Source organism: Solanum tuberosum, unplaced genomic scaffold (assembly GCF_000226075.1).
Source record: "Solanum tuberosum cultivar DM 1-3 516 R44 unplaced genomic scaffold, SolTub_3.0 scf00262, whole genome shotgun sequence".
Classification (NCBI taxonomy): Eukaryota; Viridiplantae; Streptophyta; class Magnoliopsida; order Solanales; family Solanaceae; genus Solanum; species Solanum tuberosum.
This window is the reverse complement of record NW_006239186.1, coordinates 360,344-383,180: the sequence shown is the minus strand read 5'-3', so window position 1 is coordinate 383,180 and position 22,837 is coordinate 360,344. Positions and strand designations below refer to the sequence as shown.

General features: G+C 31.9%; 3 protein-coding genes across 4 annotated transcripts; 1 reads left to right on the top strand and 2 right to left on the bottom strand.

Moving 5' to 3' along the window:
- Window positions 1-3,907: 3,907 nt before the first annotated feature.
- Window positions 3,908-6,685, bottom strand: LOC102578810 (glucan endo-1,3-beta-glucosidase 12-like). 2 transcript variants are annotated; one of them, XM_006357904.2, is made up of 3 exons: window positions 6,477-6,685; window positions 5,079-6,383; window positions 3,908-4,178 (listed from the first exon to the last, which is right to left on the bottom strand). In XM_006357904.2, the coding sequence occupies exons 1-3, from the start codon at window positions 6,541-6,543 to the stop codon at window positions 4,144-4,146; spliced, it is 1,407 nt and encodes a 468-aa protein (XP_006357966.1). In that variant the 5' UTR covers window positions 6,544-6,685; the 3' UTR covers window positions 3,908-4,143.
- A 6,139-nt stretch (window positions 6,686-12,824) lies between these two features.
- On the top strand, window positions 12,825-15,464 carry LOC102578468 (small ubiquitin-related modifier 1). Its single transcript, XM_006357902.2, has 3 exons — window positions 12,825-12,948; window positions 14,842-14,991; window positions 15,160-15,464. Exons 1-3 carry the CDS (start codon window positions 12,874-12,876, stop codon window positions 15,223-15,225), a joined length of 291 nt encoding a protein of 96 aa, XP_006357964.1. The 5' UTR covers window positions 12,825-12,873; the 3' UTR covers window positions 15,226-15,464.
- Window positions 15,465-15,829: 365 nt separating this feature from the next.
- LOC102578142 (uncharacterized) lies at window positions 15,830-21,703 on the bottom strand. The gene is made up of 10 exons (XM_006357901.2): window positions 21,212-21,703; window positions 21,001-21,087; window positions 19,659-19,800; window positions 19,282-19,578; window positions 19,061-19,208; window positions 17,578-18,543; window positions 17,205-17,449; window positions 17,042-17,115; window positions 16,420-16,528; window positions 15,830-16,172 (listed from the first exon to the last, which is right to left on the bottom strand). The coding sequence occupies exons 2-10, from the start codon at window positions 21,054-21,056 to the stop codon at window positions 16,119-16,121; spliced, it is 2,091 nt and encodes a 696-aa protein (XP_006357963.1). The 5' UTR covers window positions 21,057-21,087; window positions 21,212-21,703; the 3' UTR covers window positions 15,830-16,118.
- Window positions 21,704-22,837: the final 1,134 nt, after the last annotated feature.

Sequence of the window (22,837 nt, the reverse complement as noted above, 5' to 3'; positions counted from 1 at the left end):
ATATTTTGATATCAAATGTATTTATTTGATTAGACTGTATAATAATGTGATAAGATTTTCAAAAAATAGGACATTTTCATAATTATATAAAAAAATATTATTTAAGAAACTCAAATTACATACTCAAATAAAATTTCTAACGTAAAATACTCTAATTCCGCGGTAGAACGTTAGGTAGAATAAAATACACATAATGATCCAAGGAACATTATTAAGATGACAGGAGTACGTACAGTCAGAATGTTTCTGTAGTAAAAAAAAATAAGAAGAGAAGGAAATGGACAACAAGTTGGCTGTGTTGAGCATGTGAGTGGGTTATTAAATGGAGAATCTGTGCTGCAATTTAGCAAACTGATCGTCAATTTCACCAAATATATACTATATAGTATATAAATTATAAATGAATGAATAAGATAGATGCTTCTATTTCTGGATCAATTATATTGTCTTATTACATGCATATGTGTTTTTGTCAGGGACTCACATGTCATTGTTCTCCACTAATTATTCACATCCTTGTAATTATTTTTCTTTGGCTACCACCACCATATATGCACTACCCCTCGTACTAATATCGAAGTAAAATATGTCACGTGAAAAATTAAAATTGAAAAGTTATTAAAAAAAAATAGGATGAAGACATTTTATTTAAACATACTTAAAAAAAGAAAATATAATAAACAAATTGAAATAGTGATCAAAGCATTAAGGAATTGTTTGGTAGTTAGTTGAATAAGAAACAAGTTATTCATATATTAATTTTGTATAATTTATACGATGTTTGGTTGGTAGATAGAAAATAAGTTTTTTTATGTATAAAATTAATACGACATAGGTTGACAACTTAGAACCCACATAACTAGCTAATACATGCATAAGAGCCCGTTTGGATTAAGTCAAAAAAAATAAATAGGGGGAAATCTACTTTTAGTTTTTAACTTATTTTAAGTTATTTTTAACTTTGTCAAACACTTTCTAACTTATTTTAAGTCATTTTTTTTACTTATTTTGAGTTCTTTTATATAAAGAAGTCAAAAACCTACTTAGAAATAAATTTGACCAACTTTTAAGCCAATCCAAACACCCTTTAAATTATGAGAAAATTTATATATTATTTTATGTAGGACAAAAGATGAAATAACTAAATATATGTATAATCAATGTACATGCATAAAAAATGTACGAATTCGCTTCTAATTATTAATATTTGTATGATTCTATCCCTCAATTCCTTCATGTTCTACTATTTAAGTCTATGCGATTTAGGCACAGCTTGATTTTTGTTTTTGGTCTAGTACTCCACGTGATTTGCCTTCATTATTTTAGTGGGTTTTTTTTTATCATGGATTAAAGAATAATGATTTTTAATATACTCTGATTATATAGCATTGATAAATTCAAATCATTTCAGTCAAAAAGAAAGAAACAGATACTTTAGAATGTTTTGAATCTTTAAGTGGAAATTAAATCTAGAGTTTGCTTCTTCATAAAATAATTAGAAGTAATTAAGTACTTTACAACAAAAAAATATATCATCATGATAGACCTTTTTCCAAGTGAAAGATTCTTCTCTAAGGATCCAATGAAACTTTTCATCTTACTTTTGATTGTATACACTGACTACAAAAAAAAAACTATTTTCTTATTGAAATTTCTTGAATCGGGCAGGTAAAAAAATAATAATATTTTCGTATGATATAATTTATAAAAAAATTCTACTATTTCAATAAAAAGTTAGTTTTGATCAACAGTTTTTCAGTGTGCTGATTTGATGGAAAAAATTATGATATATAGCATAAATTTTTCATTAATTTGCGGCATAAAAACGTTTGTGTCTAGTGAATTGACATTCTACTAATGATACCTTTTTCCCATCAATTAATGCTCTTTTATATTGTGGGAGCAAAAATCAATTTCCTTTTGTGTGTTGGTGCCTTTCATCATTAGAAAAGACCATTTTAATGACTTAAAGGACACTGGGTACCCTTTAGAAAGATATATCCATTGAAAGATCTCAAAAGTGCTAATAATTCCTCAAATAATATCATAGAATTTTCACAAGACTTGCAAAGAAATATTGAGTGAAAAGCAAGATCCATTTAAGAAAGATGGATAGAAAAAGATCACTTGTTGGAATGGATAGCATATGGTGATCATTTGGATCATCCACCATTGATGTTGGATATGGTGATAAAGGGACATGGTAGAATCATGCAGGTATTAGTAATATAGAAAATAGTTATATGTGAACCAGCTATCAAAATATCAAGATGAACATCAATGTCTATATAAATTTATTATTTATTTATTTGGTATTCATATAAAAGCTCGACTAAATTTGAATTTAGTGTCAATCCAAACTCCATACTCAAAGAAACTTAAATCTAAAACTTTTAGTTAAGAATGGAGAAGTACTTGTGATTCTACCTCTATATTCATTATTATTCCATATAGCAAGTGGCAAAGCCATCATCTTTGCAACTGTTTGCTTTAAAATCCGGCGAAATATTCTAGTGGACCCTGTACTTGTATCTGTTTGTATTCTGGACCCTTCTAATTACCCTTTTGTCATTTGGATCCCTAAACCTATCCGAACAAAATATTTTAAACACAATTTTTGATGTGGTATGATGCGTGTTGCACAAACACGTACACGTTGGCAAAAAAAAAAAAATTAATCCACGCATGAATATTATATTCCACGTACGTATTAAAAGAATAGTCATTGTTTCCGAAAAACCCTGAAGATCTTTACTCATCAGATTATTCAAAAACAACAACAACAAAGCAATTAGACCAAAATAAACACACCACATCTTTTTACAAAAACAAGATCTGGGCAAGGACAATCAAAACAACCCCAAATGATCAAAAACCCTCAAAATGATTGAGAAAACACACCTATTCCTCCTCTACAGAGAGATCTATGCAGCAAAACTCTCACTCCACAGAGAAGAAAAACCAAAAGGGTATTCAAAACACAGAAGAAAAAAAGGTTATGCAAAGCTGGACAAATATGAAAAAGGGGTACATTAAAAAGGAAGTGAATAATTGGAGTAATGGGGTTCCAAGATTGCATATTTTGGACCTCCCCTTTTCTCTCTTTGCCTGGAAAATGATTGTACTGTAATTATTTTTTTGATTTTTTAATATATATTATTTTGCAGATATACAGAGAGACAGTGTATATATATACGGAAATGAAGAACAAAAAGAAGAAGAAATTCAGATAAATTTATATATTTTTATGAAAACAGAGGTGTAGAGAGAGAAACTATGGAAGAAGAAGATATTGAAATGATGAACAAAATTGAGTCTTTGACAGATGAAGAAGGGAGGCATCGACCATTCTTGTTTTCTTTTTTGGCTACTTTCTTTTTCTAGTATTTTTTTTTTTTGTAAATTAGGGTTTAATCAAGGCTTTGGAGAAATGGTAAAGTTGTCATCACGTAATTTATATTAGTCTTATTTGAGTCATGACATTAGCTAAATACTTTTGTCGAGATTAGGTTGACTACATCGAGCTGCCATCATGGAGACCAACAAAATCAAACCAACAAAAATACAATAGAATCACACACAAAAACAGAAATGAGTAAATCAAAGGATAAAATAAAAGAGAAGAAATTTGAAGAGACAAGATCGAAAAAAAGACAAGAAAAAAGCTCAAATTTGTCCAACAATGGTGTCGAGTGAAAATAAAGAAGAAGAGATGGTCTTTAAAGGTAAAAATCCGACTGTTACTGTCTTTTTAAGGTGTCTCACGCTCTTGTTTTGTGTTGAGTGAAAATAAAGAAGAAGAGATGGTCTTAAAAAAAGATATTCTTTCTTAAACTGCCACTAGCTAATATTCTAAAATACTGTCATGTTAAAATATTTATCGATATGTCACCAGTACAAGTCTATATAAAATAATGATTTTTCACATAAAGCATTAGAATTAAAATAGCATATAAACAGAAAAGGGAAAATATAGCAACATTTACTAGTAGCTAGTAAAGGTGATGTCAACACCAACTAATGGAGATACTAAAGTTACCAAAAAAACAAAAAAGAATAGTCTGAAGTCTGAAATAAAAGTAGCTACTACAATAAATTAGAGCTAGCTGCTGCTATCAAAATTCAGTCTATCCCATTCCTTTATCATTCTTCAGTTGGTAATTCACAGTGTCCATACTCTGCAAAACAATAAATAACAAAAATATTACCTCAAATGTAAATAAATAAACAAACAAAAAGTGCAACATATAGAAGAAAAATTGAGTGGGTGAAATGTGCAAAACAAGACCAGTAACTTTCAGGTACTAATAAAAAGAAAATATGATCTACAAAAAGCAAACAGATAGATGTATAAATTTATTCAACGAAATGCTTTATTCTCAGCTTTAACGTACCAAAGCTAAAACTTTTACTATCAACCATACATACATCAGTAAATAAATAGTAATACTATAGTTTCATTTTGACCAGCCACGAATATCCATTGATTCAACAAGATATTGGAAAAAACAAACTCAAAAAGAATTATTCGCATGAGATACTTATAAGTTATAACCTTCGAACAATAATAGATATCAAGAACAATAATAGATATCAAGTAACTCTGTCGATAAAATATAAAACAGATAAGAAGAATCACTCACTCAATCATTTCAATAGCCACTAAACCATAAACTTGAACGTCATAAACCATGATATAAAGCTAACCATGACTCGACTAATTCTATGAAATACTTGTTTCTAACCTCCCACCCGCAACAGGTACGATTATTAACCCAAACGTCTCCATCCATCACGTGCTGTCTCCATGACCTGCCTGGATTGCACCATTAACTAATAACAACAAATTTTACCTATCTGTGGGGCCCTTACAAAGTACACGTTAGCAAATTCACCCATTAAAGTGCGCCACACATTAAATTTAGTAATTTACCATCAACCATTATACTTCATAAGTCAAACGTGTCACAGTAATCAAGGTTGAAAAAATGCAAAATCCAACACGCAAATTAATTAATTAAATAAAATAAATAATAGTATAATAATAATATTATGGAGAAATGATATGGTGTACTTACTAGGTTGTTGATGAACAATGAAAGCGGCCCCACCAAAATAACACGAACCCATCGCACGACTTTTTTTCTGATAATAACTATTGAAAGCGAACGACGCATGAGCCTCTAACGTGTTAGGATTGTAACACGTGGACCCTGGTTGAATCGAACGGCAATCAGCTCCGCCCTCACCACAAGCATAATCTAGAGCTGCTTGTAGGTGATCCTTCTCCGCTTCTCCACTCGCTACGCACCATGTTTGCCCTGACACATTCACCTTCCCGCCTTTCTGCGTTCTCTGGTCGCCGGCCACCGGTGACCGCCGGTCCACGTAATGCTTTAAACCTTCCATTGTTAATGGTATGTTGTAAACTTTTCGCTCATTCGGGTAGAACAACCCGAAGTTTCTCTCGGAAGTTGGACCCGGTTTTTTGTTCTCGTTGAAAAGAGCGAAGAGGAAGACGGTGAGGTCTTCTTTAGGTCTTAAGGGGGTTCCACCACCGATGAGTATCCGCCGGACGAGGTTTCCGTTGTACGACGCGGCGTTGTCGACGGTAGCGCCGATTTCGGTGTCGTCTCCTTTAGATGGCCAGCCAGTTTCCGTTACAACCATTTTGATATCGTTGTACTTCAAAGCCGACAATGCAGCAAAAACAGCATCGATTTGGGCATCAAACAGGCTGAAGTAACGAAGTCCGTTACCGGCGTCAACAACGCCGGGGTTTTCACGGAACAGAGCATAATCAAGAGAAATAACATCGGAATTCGACTCATAAGCAAAAAAGGGATAACAGTTCACCATTAGATAAGATCCCGTTTGCCGGAGGAAATCCAGCATGGGTTTAATCACAGGTTCGACCAATTCGGATCGGAACGACCCAGCTGAAGAAGGGTAAGAGTTCTGCAAAGCACTAAGAGCAACAGGAGAAGAGATTTTGATTTTGTCATGGAAATTAAACTTAACAAGAGCTTGATGTACATTCTTCATGGCGGATACAAGAAAACGGGTCGTGTTATGTGGGTCAACAAAAACTTCATTTCCAACAGCAATGGATTCGATTTGAGTTGATGGGTAATAAGCAGCAACATTTTTCTCCACCCATGAGTAAGCAAAAGATGGCCGTTTAGCGGCATTGTAGAGAAGCTCATTAGGCAGATCTACAGTAACCTTAATGTCGGATCCAGAAAGAGCTTTGAGCACAGCTGGGTCAGTATCGTAGACCTTCACACGCTCAACGCCTTGAGATTTCAACAACGCTATAACTTTCACTGCTGATGGTAAGTTGTTAGCTACACGGCCATAGTTTATCCCAATTGAACCAGCATCTGCAAATGCACCACAAAAAAAGATGATTTAAGAGAGAAAATTATGATAATGTGAAGTTAGTGAGAAAAAAATTAAAGAAAAAGAGTTGTTACCTGCAATGGAGGAGAAAAGGGAAAGGGAAAAGGCGAAGAGGAGAAGACAAATGGTGAGTTTTTCCATGCTCTATTGCTTGATGAAGAAACAGAGCATGAAAGTGAGTGGTGCTTTAAAGGGGTTGTGAGGGTAAGAGAGCTAGAAATTAGGGGGAAGTGTGTGTATAGTGGGATAGAAATGATAAAAATGGTGCTTTTTTGTTTGAGGGTAAGTTCTAAATAGTTATGAGTGTTAATGGTTTTGATTTTTTATGCTTTGTTAAAATTTAATGTTTTTAATTGAGTTTTTGGCCAAAATCATCCTTAAACTATACCTCAAACTTAAGTTACATCCTTAAAGTATTATTCTTAGCAGAAAACATTTTTCAAGTATTTAAAAGTGACCAATTTTCATCCTTCTGTTAGATGTTGTCAAAAAACTAAAGGATTCTATAAAAATTTGAGCAGTTCACGTGATTATCAACAAAAATTTTCATGCATAATTTCATTACTTGCTATAAGAAGTTCCTGAAAAAAATATTAAAAATCTCAGGCACCATTGCTTACTGAAACAAAAAATGTTTGGAAGGTGTGAGGATACATGATCTGGTCTTTTTCTCATTTAGTAACGGAAAGAAGCTGGAGCTTAATTATCTTTACTTTTTGTCAAAGTTAAACTGTATTAAGATCAATAAATTTTTGGGTCATTCTGATATTGAAGTGATCAAAGTATTGATTATGTCTCGCATTTGAGTTTCATTCTACATTATTAGAAGTGGAAGTCTCCAACAAACGCCGCTTCTAGCATATTCAATTGAGAAGAAACATATTCAACTAATAATATTTTTAATATCAAATTACATGGGGAAAAAAAGTCAAATTAAAAGATTTTGCATAATGATAAAACTCAATTACCGAAAAAGTTCACAATAGTATTTTTGACGTATCTAAGAATAATAATTATGAAGGGATGACTTGATTTTTATGGGATCTATTAGTTTTCTGATAAATTCATGTAGAAGGATGAAAATTGTTCACTTTTAAATACTTGAAGGATATTTTCTGTTAAGAGTGATACTTTAAGGATGTAGTTTAAGTTTTGGGTATAGATTAAGGATGATTTTAGCCAAAAATTCATTTTTTAATTTATGTCAAATATTTATTGAATTACTGTCAAAGATATGATGCAGCGGATGAGGCTGTTTCTTAGCTTTCGGATTTGTCTTGGATATGAGGGAGCTTTTCTCTTCGAATGAGGCCTTAGTGGCGTGAATCCAAAATAAATAGACTTCAATATGAATATCGAACATTAAATTGAATGAAAAACTAAAAGAAATTATTTATATTATTATTTCTATCAAATACTACAAGAGAAAATAATCATATTTTCGTTTAGTGGAGAGTGAGAATTGAGGGGATCGAAGAGATAAGTGGTGGGTCCTACGATTGATGAAGAAGCCAATGAAGTGGAAGAAGCAGAGCACATGGCCCCCACTTATATTCCAAGACCCCACTTAATCGACCGTTTCTAAAAATAGGAGACGCCTCTTTATTAATGTTGAATATAGAGATTTACTGTAGTTGATTGAATCATGAAATTGAACTTAAAAAGAGATTGTCCCGTTGATGAGCTTATACTTTTGTATCCTTCTCCTTGTTTCTAGGTCTTTTAAGTATTTTCAAAGTCATTGTCTCGAGAGTTGTTTATGAAAGAGTTTCGATTATGTTTAAAAAATGATATATTTAGTAAAATTTCTGAAGTAGGATTTGAATAAATTAGAGTATATCCAGTCTTGTTTTTACTTTATAAACTTGATTAGGAATCTATAATTATAATTTGCTTAATGACAATTTATAGCTATACGTTTAAGAGAAGAGAGGGATGAGCAAGACTAAAAGAGATAGGAGAGATGCAAACGAGAGTAAAAGAAAGAAGAAAGAAGCCAACGAGATCCAAAAAAATAAAGTAAGGCATGAAAGAGATTAAATCGGATTTATCACGAATACAATTTGTCACCAACTTTAAATGTAACACTTGATTTTGTCTTCTTTAAAGAACTACTTGCCGACTTGTTCAACATTTGTTTTACGTGTGATGCCTCCAAAACGAACACTTGCCGACTTGTTCCTGAAAATGCTAATTATAGAGCATGTTATGAATGGGCCTAGATCAGTATTGACAAAGCGGCCCAACACCAAATTAAGTGGTTATGTGTGGGATTCGGATTGATAAATAGAGTCTTTTGAGAGCAAAATAGGTTTATGCAAATTATGATTATGCTTAGGCAAAGGTTGTGGTTCTCATCTCCAATTCTCTCTTAGTTCCCTCATCCCTTCTTCTTTATAGTTACTGTTATTGTTCGAGTTCTTCATATTGTAATTGCTCATTTTTGTATGAATCAAAGCTTGTTAGTTTGTTCTCTCTATTGTTTGATTGTTGAGTTGAGAAAATCACTACAACCATTTTAGTGTTTGTTACAGAGCATGTCAAAATAAAAAAAGAGTGATCAATAAAGATTAAATAGAACCAATGTTTAAATATATATTTATATCTTTGAAATATTATTTTCTATACACATATAATTTTTATTTTACTGAAATGAACTGTTATAATATTATATTGTATGATAAAAATATTAGTAACTTTTCATCTAGATTCAAACATGTTAGTCTTCCCATCATAATATTCAAATTCAAAATATTTTAATCTCAATAAAAACAAGTAAGACTGAACAATAATAGCTTTATAATTTTGAATCACGAAGGTGCATTCACTGAGAGAGTCTTAGGCCTTATTTGTTTGCACTTAATGGAGGTCTGAATCTTAATTATTCAGATTCAGCCCATTAACTGCGTTTGATCTTTAGGTCTGAATCTTAATCATTCAAATTCAGTCAATTACGTTTATTTGTTTCTTTTTATAAAAAACCTCTTAATGAGTCTTAATGACTCTAAGTGAATCAGATCTATAACAAAGTTTTAATACCGTTCAGACTCTACTAAAGTAATAAGCGTTCTTTCATTAATAAATTTTCTTCTTCCTTGTTTCTCTTCTAAGCAAGTTTCAAGTTTCTTCCTTTTCTTTTCCAACCAAATATCATTTTTTTTTCTTTTGAATAAGTAAGTTTTCATAATCTTTTATAAGCATTTATCTAATATTTTTAATATATACAATATTCTTGGGTGAATTGATACTGATGAAGAACTCTTCTTCTCACAATTTGTTTGTTGTCAAAACTTCTTTGGAAGAAGTTATCATTGTTTCTTGAGAAAAAAATAAAATATTTTTTCTGGGGTGAGTTATAAACTTATTCTTGAGATAATTTTTTGGAGGAAATTATATTGGTTTGGTTTATAACTTTTTATTGATATAGTGTTTAATTCAATTTTTGTTTTAAAAAAACTATGTACATTCAAATATTGAAAACAAACAATCTTAATGATTCCGTGTTCAGACCTAGAAAATACATCTTAATATTCAAATGTGCATTTATATTCTGACATCTTAATCTTAATGCACATCTTAATATTCAAATGTGCATTCAGATTCAGACGTCTTAATCTTAATGAAAACAAATGAGGCCTTAGCATTTGGACTTAACTAAGAAATTGGACATATATTGGCCCAAGAGTTAGGTTAAAATTGAACAATATATGGATTATGACATAAATTTATATTATTTCGATTGATATATGTTAGATCTATTTGGATAACCATTATTCATTCAACTTAAACTTACTATTCCCTTGTCATAAATATTATATTAAAATATTTGATCAAAAGAATGTCTGTTATAAAGATGGTTATTGTTATTACATATTTTTTTTAAATTATTATAGAGAAAGAGAATTTCAAAAAAACTGATTTTGGAAAAAAAAAATTATTATATTAAAGTGTTATTATATAAATACTATAGAAATTTGACTGTATAAATTTACATAAATAATATATTATATAACTATATTTACGAATTATAACATATCTTTTACTCTTATACAGATTAGCCTTACTTTCTTACCACAAATAACATGGCCAATATCACTGTTTTTTTAATACAAAATTTTCAGAGCTTCACCTCTTTTTTTTTCCGGTAAATCACCATCACCAGATCATCGGTTTGTTTATATTTAATACAATTTTGATTCAACTTTAATACAATTTTCAGAACTTCATCTAATATATAACTAAAATATTTTTAATACAAATATATTATAAGTATTATATGTGAATTTCAAACATTTTGGTACTATTTAAATTAGTTGACATTGTTAGAAATGTATTATATTTGTTCTGGATTAATAACTATCGAAGTTATAGTAATGTATAATATCGAATTCGAATTGTATTATAACTATCCTTTATATTATACAATTTAATACAGATTTTCAAAGCTTCACCTCTTCTTTTTCGTAGTCACCGCCACCAGACCACCGATTTTTTATATTTAATACAACTTTGATTCAACTTTAATGCAACACCTAATATACAATTTTAATACAACTTTAATACATATTTATATCAAATGGTTATTAAAGCTAATTTTATGTCATATATGGTAATAAAAATAAAGTAACACTTAAAAGTGTAACTAATCAAATAAAATATAGGGAAAAGGGTAAAAAAATGCCCTTAAATTATGCGAAAGGAACAAAAATGACAACATTTCTTATTCTATTATAATTATTTTTTATGATGGATATACTATGATTTTATATATATGACATAAATTATCTGTCGTAAGGGTACATGAAATTATTCTGTTTTAATTGATAACATGAGATTAAGAAGAAAAAAAATTGCTATATTTTTATTTGTTAAGTGATTTTAAAAGAAAGAAAACAAGAACAATGTTCTTTAATAATATGTTAATTAGGAAGAAGATATGTTTAAAAAGAAAAAAATAAAATATTTATTTGAAAAATGATATTTTTTACCCATTTAGTAACTATAAGGGCATTTCTAGACCAAAATATTGATTGCAAGAGCATTTTTGAACTTAAGTATTGACGGTAAGGATATTTTTAAACCAAATTATAAACAAAAAATATTTTTGTTTCTTTTACGTAATTTAAGGACATTTCTTTAATCTTTTTCCCCTAAAATATATTATTTATGTAAACAAAATACAACTTGGGCTTTGGGGACATGAACAATTTCAAAATCTCAACCCCAACATAAAAAGTAAGGGTAGTAGTACCAAGATAAATTTTAATTATTGGTACGACTTGAAACGTGGAAGTAAAATTGACTACACGTAAGGTAGAAAAAGAACTCTTCAAGGTTTACAAACTCTTCGGCCGTTTCCTAGCTGATTAGAAACTTAGAATCGGTGATCATTAATTAGTAATGTGGGAATTAATTATGAGTAAATTTATGTACTAATTTTATAAAAATATTAATTATATATGTATTTGTTATGTCAGTTTCTAAATTATTAACCAAACATCGTATTAATTTTATAAATGAATAACTTATTTTTTATATACCAACGAAATATCATATAAATTATACGAATCATACATAAATAACTTAAATCTTATTCAACTATAAATATACTCCCTATGTTCCTAATTCCTTGTCCATTTTTTTTTTAGTTGTCTATGTCTACTTGTCCATTTTGACAAATCAATAAATGACAATTTTTTACCTATTTACCATCAATTAATTACTTTGAAAAATGTAGAATTTCTTATAACTCTTAAGTTTTTTAATTCATCCACTTCATAATTAATAGGAGTAAATTGATAAACTCACTATGTCAATAATTGTTTTCTTAATAGATGTGATTATTAAAAAATGGACAAGTAATTAGGAAATTATTTAATTGGATTTCGTTGGAAATAATAATTTGGAGTAGGAATCCTAAGTTGATTAGAATTTGTTATTTATGTTATTTATTTATTTATATTTAATTAGAAATTGTTAGTTAGAGTAGTTTCTAGTCCTAGTTTAATTAGATTTTTACCTTTATAAATAGAAATGTTACTAGTTATTTTCAATATATACAGAAAATATAGAATATACAGAATAGATAAAACTTAAAGTAGGATTCAAGAACCTTTAAATTTATAAATAAAAAAGATTTTTCTTCAAATTTCACCTGATATTTATACTCTCTAATTTTAAATATACAAATCCATACAAAATTAAACAAATAAACATATATATCCTATATTTCCACTTGGCAATTCCCATCATACGTAACGCATCCAAACAAGTTGTAATTAGTTGATTAAAGAACTTAGAGAAAAAAAAAGAGGAAAAGACAAAATTGAAAAGTTGCGTGGTTTTTACGCGAAGGGTAGAAGAGGAAATAGAGTAGAAAAGAGTACAAGTATAAATAAGTCAAAAACCTTAAAATTGATAATCCTATAATCTTCTCTTTTTTCTTCTTTTGGTTTTAGGCGTGAGAAAAAAATGTCTCAAACAGCGGAGGAAGACAAGAAGCCCGGCGGCGATCAAATTCACATCAATCTCAAAGTCAAAAGTCAGGTCTGCCCTTTTCCCTTTCTCGCATATTGTCTCCCCTGCCTAGGGTTTTGTTTGACGCTTCTTGATTTCGACATTCAAATAAGTTTATGTTTAACGGTAATTTTTTACTGTTAAATTGAAACTCTCAAAAAATAAGAAAAGTGTCATATAAATTGGGACAGACGGAGTATGTGTTAGATTCAGTCTTCGTTTCGAAGGCAGGCATGTCTGAATGTCCTGTTGTTTGTATTCATACTTGATTATATGTTGCAGTTGTTTTTATTTGTATGTATGTATTAAAATCCGGATTGAGCTTCGTTTATGCTGTACAGGAGTGTTTTAGATCTTCTGTAACTGACTTGTGAGTCTATTAGCAGGTGTTTTTGGCTCTGTTTCATTGAGAAAATTGAAAAAAAAAGAAAACAGGTTTTATTTTCAAAGTGAAAAATAATGTATAGTTGTGTTTGGCCATGAAGTAAATTAAAGTTGTTTTTTAATTTTTGTGAGTAATTTGGAGTGGAAAAAAATGAACTTTTTGTTCTTTTTGGAATTTCTGAAAACGGGATTTATTTTTTTCCGGAATTTTATGGCCAAATGTGTAATTTCATGGCTAAATTTGTTTGAAATCATGCAGAGACTCATTTGATAAGCACTAAATTGACTTGAATAAAGTAGGAAATTTTGTGCGAAACTGAATGATTTAACTGCTAATCTCATATTAGTTTTGGTGTTCTTGCTAGGTGCATTTAACATGTTTTTGATTTTTGATAATGTGTTTCAATTGTTGTTTCATTTTGTTTGCTTGTTTATTCATTCTTTTAAATTTGGATTGGGCTTCTTTTATGCTGCAGGGGTAGTTTTAAATTTTCTATAACTGACGTGCAAAGTCTAAATTTGTTTGAAAACATTAACCAACTCATTCGAAACTGAATGCTTGAACAGTTATCTCATATTTTAGTCACAGTATTTTGTTATTACTGCTAGTGAATCTTGTGATTAGTCTTGATGCAAATACAGAAGCTTATGAAATGTTTCAAGTGTGCCATTTGTGAGGAGTTGGGTTTATGTATCATTGTTTTTGCAAAGAATGTACTTATATTAGTAATAATAATGTAACTTTTTGTGTTTTGAGGTGAAAAAACATTCCTCCGCATCATTAATCAAAGATAATCTATGTTTTTCAGATTGATTTTTAGAAAGAGTAGTCATCATTTCCCTTTAAAACTCTTGTGTGCATTATGTGGTTGCAAAAGTCTCTAATTCCTGAGCCATTTACCAAGCCAGGTTTATTATCAACCGTGTCTGATCGAGTGGGTAAAAAGTAGCTGTTTGCTCCATAGGGTACTGAATATAATTTTCAATACATGTAAGATATTGTTTGAATACATGTAAGATATTGGCTTCTAGAATAGGCTTTTTCCCTTGTGGGGATTCCAATCATTCTTGTGGGGAAGGGTTATTATAGGGGGTGAGATTATAGATGGTAAAGCGACACTTTTCTTCTGTGTTTGTTGTGTTAGATTGAGATAGCTCTATGCTTTTGATATTTGTATACATCTATTTGATAGGGTATTAAACCAAGGTACTAGGTATAGTGTAACCGATGGTGTTCGCTGAGGATCATGCCTTAGTCATCAATGGTAGGCTTTGACGCTACACATAAATTGCTCGCATCAATTAGTGGTAGACAACTTCCCTTAGTCGTATCTATGTTGTTATCATATTACAATTATGTGTGATCTTTGTTTGCTTTGCAATGTGATTGCGGAATGTGATGTTGTGTGTGATTGATTCCATCTTCCTTTCTCATCATACTGTTGATGGCTGCCGGTTAAAGAGAAGTGCCCTCTTGGCTGCCATAACGAATTGGACAATGGTGAGAGATTTACATATTTAGCTTTTTATTGGTTGCAGGATGGGAATGAAGTCTTCTTTAGGATCAAAAGAAGCACCCAGCTAAAGAAACTCATGAATGCATATTGTGACCGGCAGTCTGTGGATTTTAATTCAATTGCATTCTTGTTTGATGGTCGTCGTCTTCGAGGAGAGCAAACTCCAGATGAGGTATCTCTCTCTCTCTCCCTCTCTCCCTCTCTCAGACCCATGTGTGCACACATAAAACAAAAGAAGGAACAAATAGTACACAAAAAAACACAATGTTCGTTTACTCCTTATGCTTTATACTGTTGTGATTAATTCTTTTTCTCTAACAATTTTTCTTCCTTGCTTCAGCTGGAGATGGAGGATGGCGATGAAATTGATGCAATGTTGCATCAAACTGGAGGCTCAACTGTTTGAGGCATCTCATCTCTTTTGTTTATGGACATAGACTGTGTTTCTAGGTGGTAGACTTTAATGAATGTAGCTTGTGCTACTTTAGGTACTGTAGAAGCATATATAAGCTTTGTGGTTTTGCCTATGTTTGTATGAACTTAGCTACGTATTGCTTACTGTTGCAAGAAGATCTCCCGTTGCTTCTTGTCGTGAAATTGAAGTGTTGCTTGTTCTACCTATTATCTATCTGAGATTACTGTGCATCTCATGCTTTGATTAATGTGGTGAACTTCCATCTTAGATATTAGACGCCACGAGAAACTAGAATCTTATTCGATTTCTAAACACTTGTTATTCCATTTCCAATTAAGATCAATCCATCTGCTTGAAAATTCATAATTCGATTTTCTAATAAACTCGTTAGTTTCGAAAAAAGATAATGGACTCGTTAGTTTCACAACTCAAGGAGAAAACTAGAGTATTGTTTGATTGGGCTTCATAAATTGCAGACAACACAGAACCCATACTTGTACAATCTTGTTTATATCTGCTGGGCTTAGAGCAGGTACACGTAATATGAAAGGGAGATACAACTCCAAAGGAGAAATGTTACTTGGCAGACATTGGATACTTCTAACATTTCTACTTTGTATTTCAAAAAGTATCTCCATGTTCGCATTATTTACAAGACATTTTCTGGTATGCTACAAGCTCAAGGTGGAGTCCCCGTCCTTAACACTATAAGGGGACGATAAAAAAGTAGATAGCAACAAAAAACATCACAGCCAAGGAGAAGCCAAATAACTGAGCAAAACTGATTTCCTATACACCTTATCCTACATATGCCACCCACGGAAAACTTCCTGGAGTTGACTTTTGCTGTACAAGTTAAAAGGCGCAGAGGTCTCTCTCTCTCATCAATCGATCTTTCTGAATTTTCGCTGGTGGTGCACATCTTTTGTATCCACCCACTGCACAAGTGAATAATCATTTGGCATGAAAATGATGAAGTATTAAAGTTACTGAAAATTTTAGATAGCAAGTCTAATGCACAAATACTGGAACCAAGCAAGTTCTAAAAGGAAAGGAGCAAACACAACCCAACCACTACACCATAATGAGAAACGGACATCCTCCGAAAAGGTAACAGAATTTTACCATTTGATAAGGATGTAATAGCAAATATGATTAACAAGACTTGAAATGATGTAAACTTACTGTGATTTGTGTTCCAGATGTTGGTGGACTGCGGCCACGTTCTGCAGGCTGTGACCTTTTCCCAGGCTGGGATAATCTTTGGATAAAATCACTCATATGATTATAGATACTGCAAATAAAATGTTTAAGATTCAATCCACCAATCCAAAAGGTGAGTAGGTGCATCCCACGAAAATTTCAACATAAACAGTTAAAAATTATTAGTATTTCAGAGTTGCAATAGATCAATAAATCTTTATCGGGATGCACGGAAACAGGACAGGTTTTCACTTATTTTTCGCTCTGTGCTGTAATCCAAGTCTTTTTGATAGAGCCTATAATGTACAAACACTAGCAGTCAGGTTACATAAAGGGGTGATAAGTAGCACACAGTTTTGCTGATTAACACATTTCCTTGGCCATTTAGATATTTAGTCCACCATAAGGAGGCCAATCAGACCCATCCCGTACATCCTAACTATATTTTTCTATGTTAAATACCATGCCATCCATCCTAATTCAAAATCTAACTCCCATCCTGTCGGTTGCAAATGCTACATGGCAGCAGGCAATGAGTTAATTTGGAAAGTACCCATAGAAAATGACACTCTCAAAGAGAGACCAGCAAAATAGAAAACCATACCTTAGCCGGTGTCTGTTGCAGGCTGTGAAAAATGCAACAAAACCATAGAGAATACTTCGAAGAGCTTTGAAAATCTGTAAAAGTCAAAACTCAGAAGAAACGTATTAGTACGAGAACTTTTAATACTTCTCATACTAGGATCAAATGGACACAAGTGGGCTACCTGAGAGAAAAGGTCATTCCAAAGAGAACGCCATATGGATACAGATACTGCACTGGATGTCACTGTAGTCTCCACCTGAGAAGTGACTCGAACTATGCTACTCACGAACAGCCATGAATCCATGATCACTTCATATATAGAAGTACATAAAAAGCCCAGAAGGCTAGAAAAACCAAAGACCAGGCGAATTGGAGCATACGTTACTTCCCACAGAATCCAGAAGATAGGATACAATAAATAAGTCACTGCAGTTGAGAAAAATCTGATCAGAAAAAAAAAAAAGCCTCACACAGAGAGTACTAATTTTAAATTCATAAACCACATTTTAAGCAAGAGAATTGGGATCATATTCAGCAGTTGCACATGCACTTACCAAGATTCCAAACAAACGATGTGGTATACCAGAGAGGTAGTAATAAAATCTCAATGGTTTTTCCCACCAAGGTATAAGAAGACCAGACTGTAAACCATATTACGGAAAAGAAATCTTCCATAATTTGTGCACACATAGTCGAGTAAGGAAGGAAGAATCCCACAAACTCAACAAGTGGACCTGCCATTGGCTGTGTGATAACGGAGAAAAATGACCGAGTAGTACGCATTGTCATGAGGAACCACCTGAAGGCCTTCTGAAAATTATGCAGAAATAGCATGGTTCCCAAGTACTGAATTCTTGATACCATTTCCCATGTTTCAATCCAATCAAACAGTGGACCAAACAAACTAGAGGCTGTCGCTTTGAGTACAGGTACATTTTTGTATAGATCATAAAATCCAATTAGAACAGTAACCACAGAGATTATGACATATAAAAATCTTGCTAGAGGGCACATCCATGGGCGATATATATGGCAAAATACTGGATAGGACTGGAGAAATATGACCCATGAAGGAAGCCCAGCTTCAAGTAGTCTAAGAAGCCGTAAGTCCGAAAGAATGATGTCTCTTAGTTTGAAAGGAAAATCGCGATGATTAAACCGAAACAAAAGCAAAACATCCTTGTACTGGGAGGCTTCAACTACTTCAGAAGTACTTCTGTCAGAGGGCTCACCATGTAGTTGTGATTCAATAGTTTCAGAAAAGGGCTCCTCAGAGAGCATATCAACATTGAATCGTTTACTGATAGACTTCAAAAGTTTTCTTCTCTTATGAGCCCCATCAAGTGGAGTTGGTGTATGCAGAGAAATTTCACCATTTTCTGTTGCAGGGTACATACTGAAACTTCTCATTGAACCGCAAGGAGATTCATCATCGTCACTTGAATTGGCAGAAGAAATATCACTGTCAGCAACATCAGAAGTCTGCCGAAAAATGTCTTGAGAATCATAAAATACCTCTCCTGTAAAAGTTCACCGCAAAATACATGTAAGAATTTCGCATGCCCAGAACAGGAGTTCATCAAGTAACATATGAAGAAATGAACTTACAGCAGATTAGATGGGTTTTTGCGAATATTTGGACCAAATAATTGTTTAATGAAAGCGGATTAGAACAAGTTCTATGGAAAGTAAAAATCACTATTACTGAGTGAGAAATTTGCATTTCTAGTAGGACGGTCAATGAAAGTTCTCTTTTTCCAAAATGACAGTGGTATTTTGCACTCTCTATCCCAAGATAATCAGTGGTTTTCCATTCACTATGTAACTCTGTCTAGTTCCTCCGACCAAGGAAAACTGGTTCATTTCTTATAGGCACACTTTAAGAAACAAAGAAGTGGATCTCTACATGCATAAACCATAGCAAAGAAAAATGGGGGAAGAGCTGAAGTCATCAGTGGCCGTATATAGGACCAGGTAACTATTTTATTGAATCAAATAAAGAAGCATAGTATCAAATACCATGTGAATAAAGGATACCTATAGTAGATTCCAAACACACTTTCAGGAGATGATGTTCTGTGGGAGTCCCAGAAAACCATGACGACATGCATTTAGCAGCTTGTGCTACACTATCAAATTCCCATCTTTTCATGAACTTTGTTTCTATGGCAAGTGACGTATCTGTCTGCCCAAGAGTTTAAAATAAGTTAGCAGCATACATTTAAAAGGTCAAACAACCAAAAGGAAGTGACTTATACCTGAAGCTCATTGAAATAATTTATACCACGCACATCACTCCACGCAACTTCAAACACAATGAACCCATACAAGGTCCTATGTAATTTGCTATTCAAAATTAAAGAGTTTCTCAATTTCTTTACAGGTAATAATTCCCTCCTCTTGGACAATGTTGCAGCATCAAGAAAGGGAAACCATCTTCTGACGTTTTCTGATTCACTCGTGCTTAATTCTGGACTAGATTTTATATCCATTATATCTCCATTTTCTTTCCTCTGCTTCCTCCCTCTGGTATTTGCAAAGGGAGATAACCTGGACTGCATTTGGAAAAACAAAATTCCTAGTTAAACATACAGAAAAGAGAGAAAGGAAAATAGGGAAATGATGCACTACCAACCTTGGTAACCATCAATTGCCATAAGTGTGCAGGTTTAGAGACAAGATCTCTAAGCCATGGACGGTTGTCCACCAAGATATATAATCTCTTACTCTCAGGAGCGAGGAAAACGTGAAGATGTGAAAGATAGGACTGCAAGTCCCTGTAAAATATAAAAGCAGTATTTAATATTAAGACAACTAAAAAGATAAATTGTTGACTAATGGTTTATAGCAACTTACATAAAATTTAGAACTTGATATAAATTTTAACTGCTATATCAAAATCTCCTAAGATACAATTCTGCTAATGAACATTAAGTCACCAACATGATTTTTTATTTGCCCAGCCATGCAATAAGCATAAACGGAGCTAGCATACATCTTATGGATTCATCTAAACCCAATAGCTTTGGCTTGAAACTGTGTATGTGTTAGAAAATCCACTTTGATGAGTACAAATTACAGATTGCAAACCTAGTAAATGAAATGCGCAGAATTAGAACCCCAAACTTGAACCTACAAAGTTCAAATCGTGGATTTTCACTCTAGTAATAATACAACCTCTCCTAACCCTTTTAACTTCATTTGGAGAGCCTATCATATGGTAACTTCACGCAGCTTCCTCAATGATGCAAACACATTCTACCTAAAGTCAAATTCTCAATATGAATCTGTTGATAGAATAAAGCCTGAAGTTCCTTTTGAAACGAAGTAGTTCAAAGTCTTCAGGCTGGTTTTGGGTCTATAACAATGCAAAAAACCATTTACATTGAAAAAAAAAAATGAGGACTAACTTGCCTCACTAAAAAAATATCGATTGTTTGTTTTCCTCATCGATACCCGGCATGAACTAACATGCCTCATTAAAGTCCAAAAAAGACCCATCTTTCACAACATATATCCTGCCAATTTAATGCAAGTTGGACTCTAACAAACTCCTCCAACTTCCCACAAATTCACCAAAAAGTTTTTGTAATCCCAAATGAGTGGCTGATGAGCAGAATAAGTTATTCATGGTAGAAAACCAGAAATCATCAAGTAGCAGGTAATGAAAATTCAAGATTTATCTTCCACAAATTTTGCTCCTTAGCTCCACTTAATTAACAAACAAAAGAGTAGCAAGAACCAGAGAATTATCATATATTTGTTTCAATGCAACAAAGTTCCAATATTTTTCCAAGATTTATTGGTATATCTACAGGCAATAAACAAAGACAAGTAACAGGAACCAAAAAAGTTCCCAGCACACAGACACATCACAAATTAAAACAAACCCAACAAAAATTTACATATACAGAGAAAGAAACAAAGAAATACAGAATTCGATACAATTCAACACTAAAAAGAGAAGAATTTGTTACCCGATTTGCAAACTAGTCAAGGGAAAGACACATTTGCCATAATCAATGCTCCCCATGAACCCCTCTTCAAATTCGCACCACCAATCACTACTCCATCAAAATCCAAAAAAAAAACCAACAAATTAAAACAGCCCACATGCTCAAATTCCTAAAAAAAAAACAAAAAAAATCGAATTTGAGAAGAAAAAAAAAGTTATAAAATTCCAATTACCAGAATGAATAAAAATGGGATCAAGGAAATTCCATGAAAAATTCAACTCAGCCAACAACCCAGAAGAAGAAGAAGAAAAACTCAGGTCTGAAAATAAAAATTCACCACAGCGCTTCTTCATAACACAAAGAGATAGATATAGCCGAATGAAGAAGCGTGTCAAAAGCGATCAGTAGCCATAAACACCCTACAGGACCATCGAAAAAACAAAAAAAAAATCACAGCAGTATGTCAGTGATTGAAAAAGACTAAATGCAACCAAACCCTTTTTATACAGAGATGAAATGAATTAATCTATAGAATTGGGATTTGTGAATTGCATTTAAGAAGATTGTGTGAATATTGGGAAACTGAGAGAAATTTGAAAAGAAGATTGCTTTGCAGAGAAGGTAGAAATGGTGGCAAACAGAGGAATTGGACACGTTTTGACGAAAAATTGAATGAAGGAAGGAAGAAGAGAAATTTAATTGGAGGTTATCTTTTTCAGTTGGTTTTGGGGAAAGGAAAAAGAAATGAAATGAATTTGGAATATTTATTTGTTGAGGACGGATGTCTAAAATAGAATCGAAAATCAAATTAAATCGTAAATCAAGTCAAAAAGCTTGATTAGTGATTCGGTTTGATTTGTTTTGATGATGTAAAAAAATTCAATTATACTCGAGTTGGATTTGTTTGGTTTTAACTAAAAAAAAAGTCAACTCAGACCAAATCAACACAATATTATATGTATATAATTTTTAAAATTTATTTTATATAAAAAAATATTCACTTTGATATAATTTCTAATATTTCTTATATTTTTTCATAATTTTTATCTTTAACATATTATTTCGAATTTTTGAGACTTGAAATTTTGAATGGTCCAATAAAAATTATAGTCAATAGATATTAGTAATTCTAACAAAACTCTAATCAAAATCAAAATCAAATCACTACTAATATTAACGAAAATAAATTGATTCAACACTAAGAATGACAATAAAGTTGAATATTTGTTCTTTAATTTAACACTGACCTAAGCATTTAAAATACATGACCTAATTTTATTTTTGTTTAATGTTTAATCATGTAATTAGAACTTACTAAACTTATTTTAGCATGATTCATTACTTTTAAGTTATGATGATTTTCATTATGACTAATTAATTTGTAACATTTATTTTATGCAATTTCATTATTATTTTTATTGAATATTTTAGTGTCATCATTCATTTCATATTTTGTGTTATTTTCTTATTCTTAAGAAATACCTTAATTAACTGTATTTTGGTAGAATTTAAAAATTATCTAAAACATAAGTTAATTATATGTTTATATAAATACGCCATCAAAAAAATTCGAACCAACGCGATCATGTACACCAAAAAATTAAGGGGTATAATGGTAAAGATTGTCGTATAGGGAAAAGGGATAAATGTAAATGTATTTCCGTCTCGCGCCAGCATTGTCATTGTCATTGTCATAGCAGGAGCCAGCAAAGTCTGCACTTTCAATAAATCTAGAAACCACTTCCTGATTTTGATAGGAGTTAGGAATCTAGTTTCTTCCTTATAAAATACGTGAACAAAGTTGTCAAATTTTATTTTATTACATTAATGAAAAATAGATTTAAAAGAATTGTTAAAA

Coding starts and splice junctions, on each gene's coding strand:
- LOC102578142 (XM_006357901.2), bottom strand. CDS start 21,056: ATGGGGAGCATTGATTATGGCAAATGTGTCTTTCCCTTGACTAGTTTG. Junction 19,801..21,000: donor TTGACTAGTTTGCAAATCGG/GTAACAAATTCT, acceptor TATATTTTACAG/GGACTTGCAGTCCTATCTTT. Junction 19,209..19,281: donor ATTATTTCAATGAGCTTCAG/GTATAAGTCACT, acceptor ACTCTTGGGCAG/ACAGATACGTCACTTGCCAT.
- LOC102578810 (XM_006357904.2), bottom strand. CDS start 6,543: ATGGAAAAACTCACCATTTGTCTTCTCCTCTTCGCCTTTTCCCTTTCC. Junction 6,384..6,476: donor CCTTTTCTCCTCCATTGCAG/GTAACAACTCTT, acceptor GTGCATTTGCAG/ATGCTGGTTCAATTGGGATA. Junction 4,179..5,078: donor CATTGTTCATCAACAACCTA/GTAAGTACACCA, acceptor ATTGTTTTGCAG/AGTATGGACACTGTGAATTA.
- LOC102578468 (XM_006357902.2), top strand. CDS start 12,874: ATGTCTCAAACAGCGGAGGAAGACAAGAAGCCCGGCGGCGATCAAATT. Junction 12,949..14,841: donor ATCTCAAAGTCAAAAGTCAG/GTCTGCCCTTTT, acceptor TATTGGTTGCAG/GATGGGAATGAAGTCTTCTT. Junction 14,992..15,159: donor GAGAGCAAACTCCAGATGAG/GTATCTCTCTCT, acceptor TCCTTGCTTCAG/CTGGAGATGGAGGATGGCGA.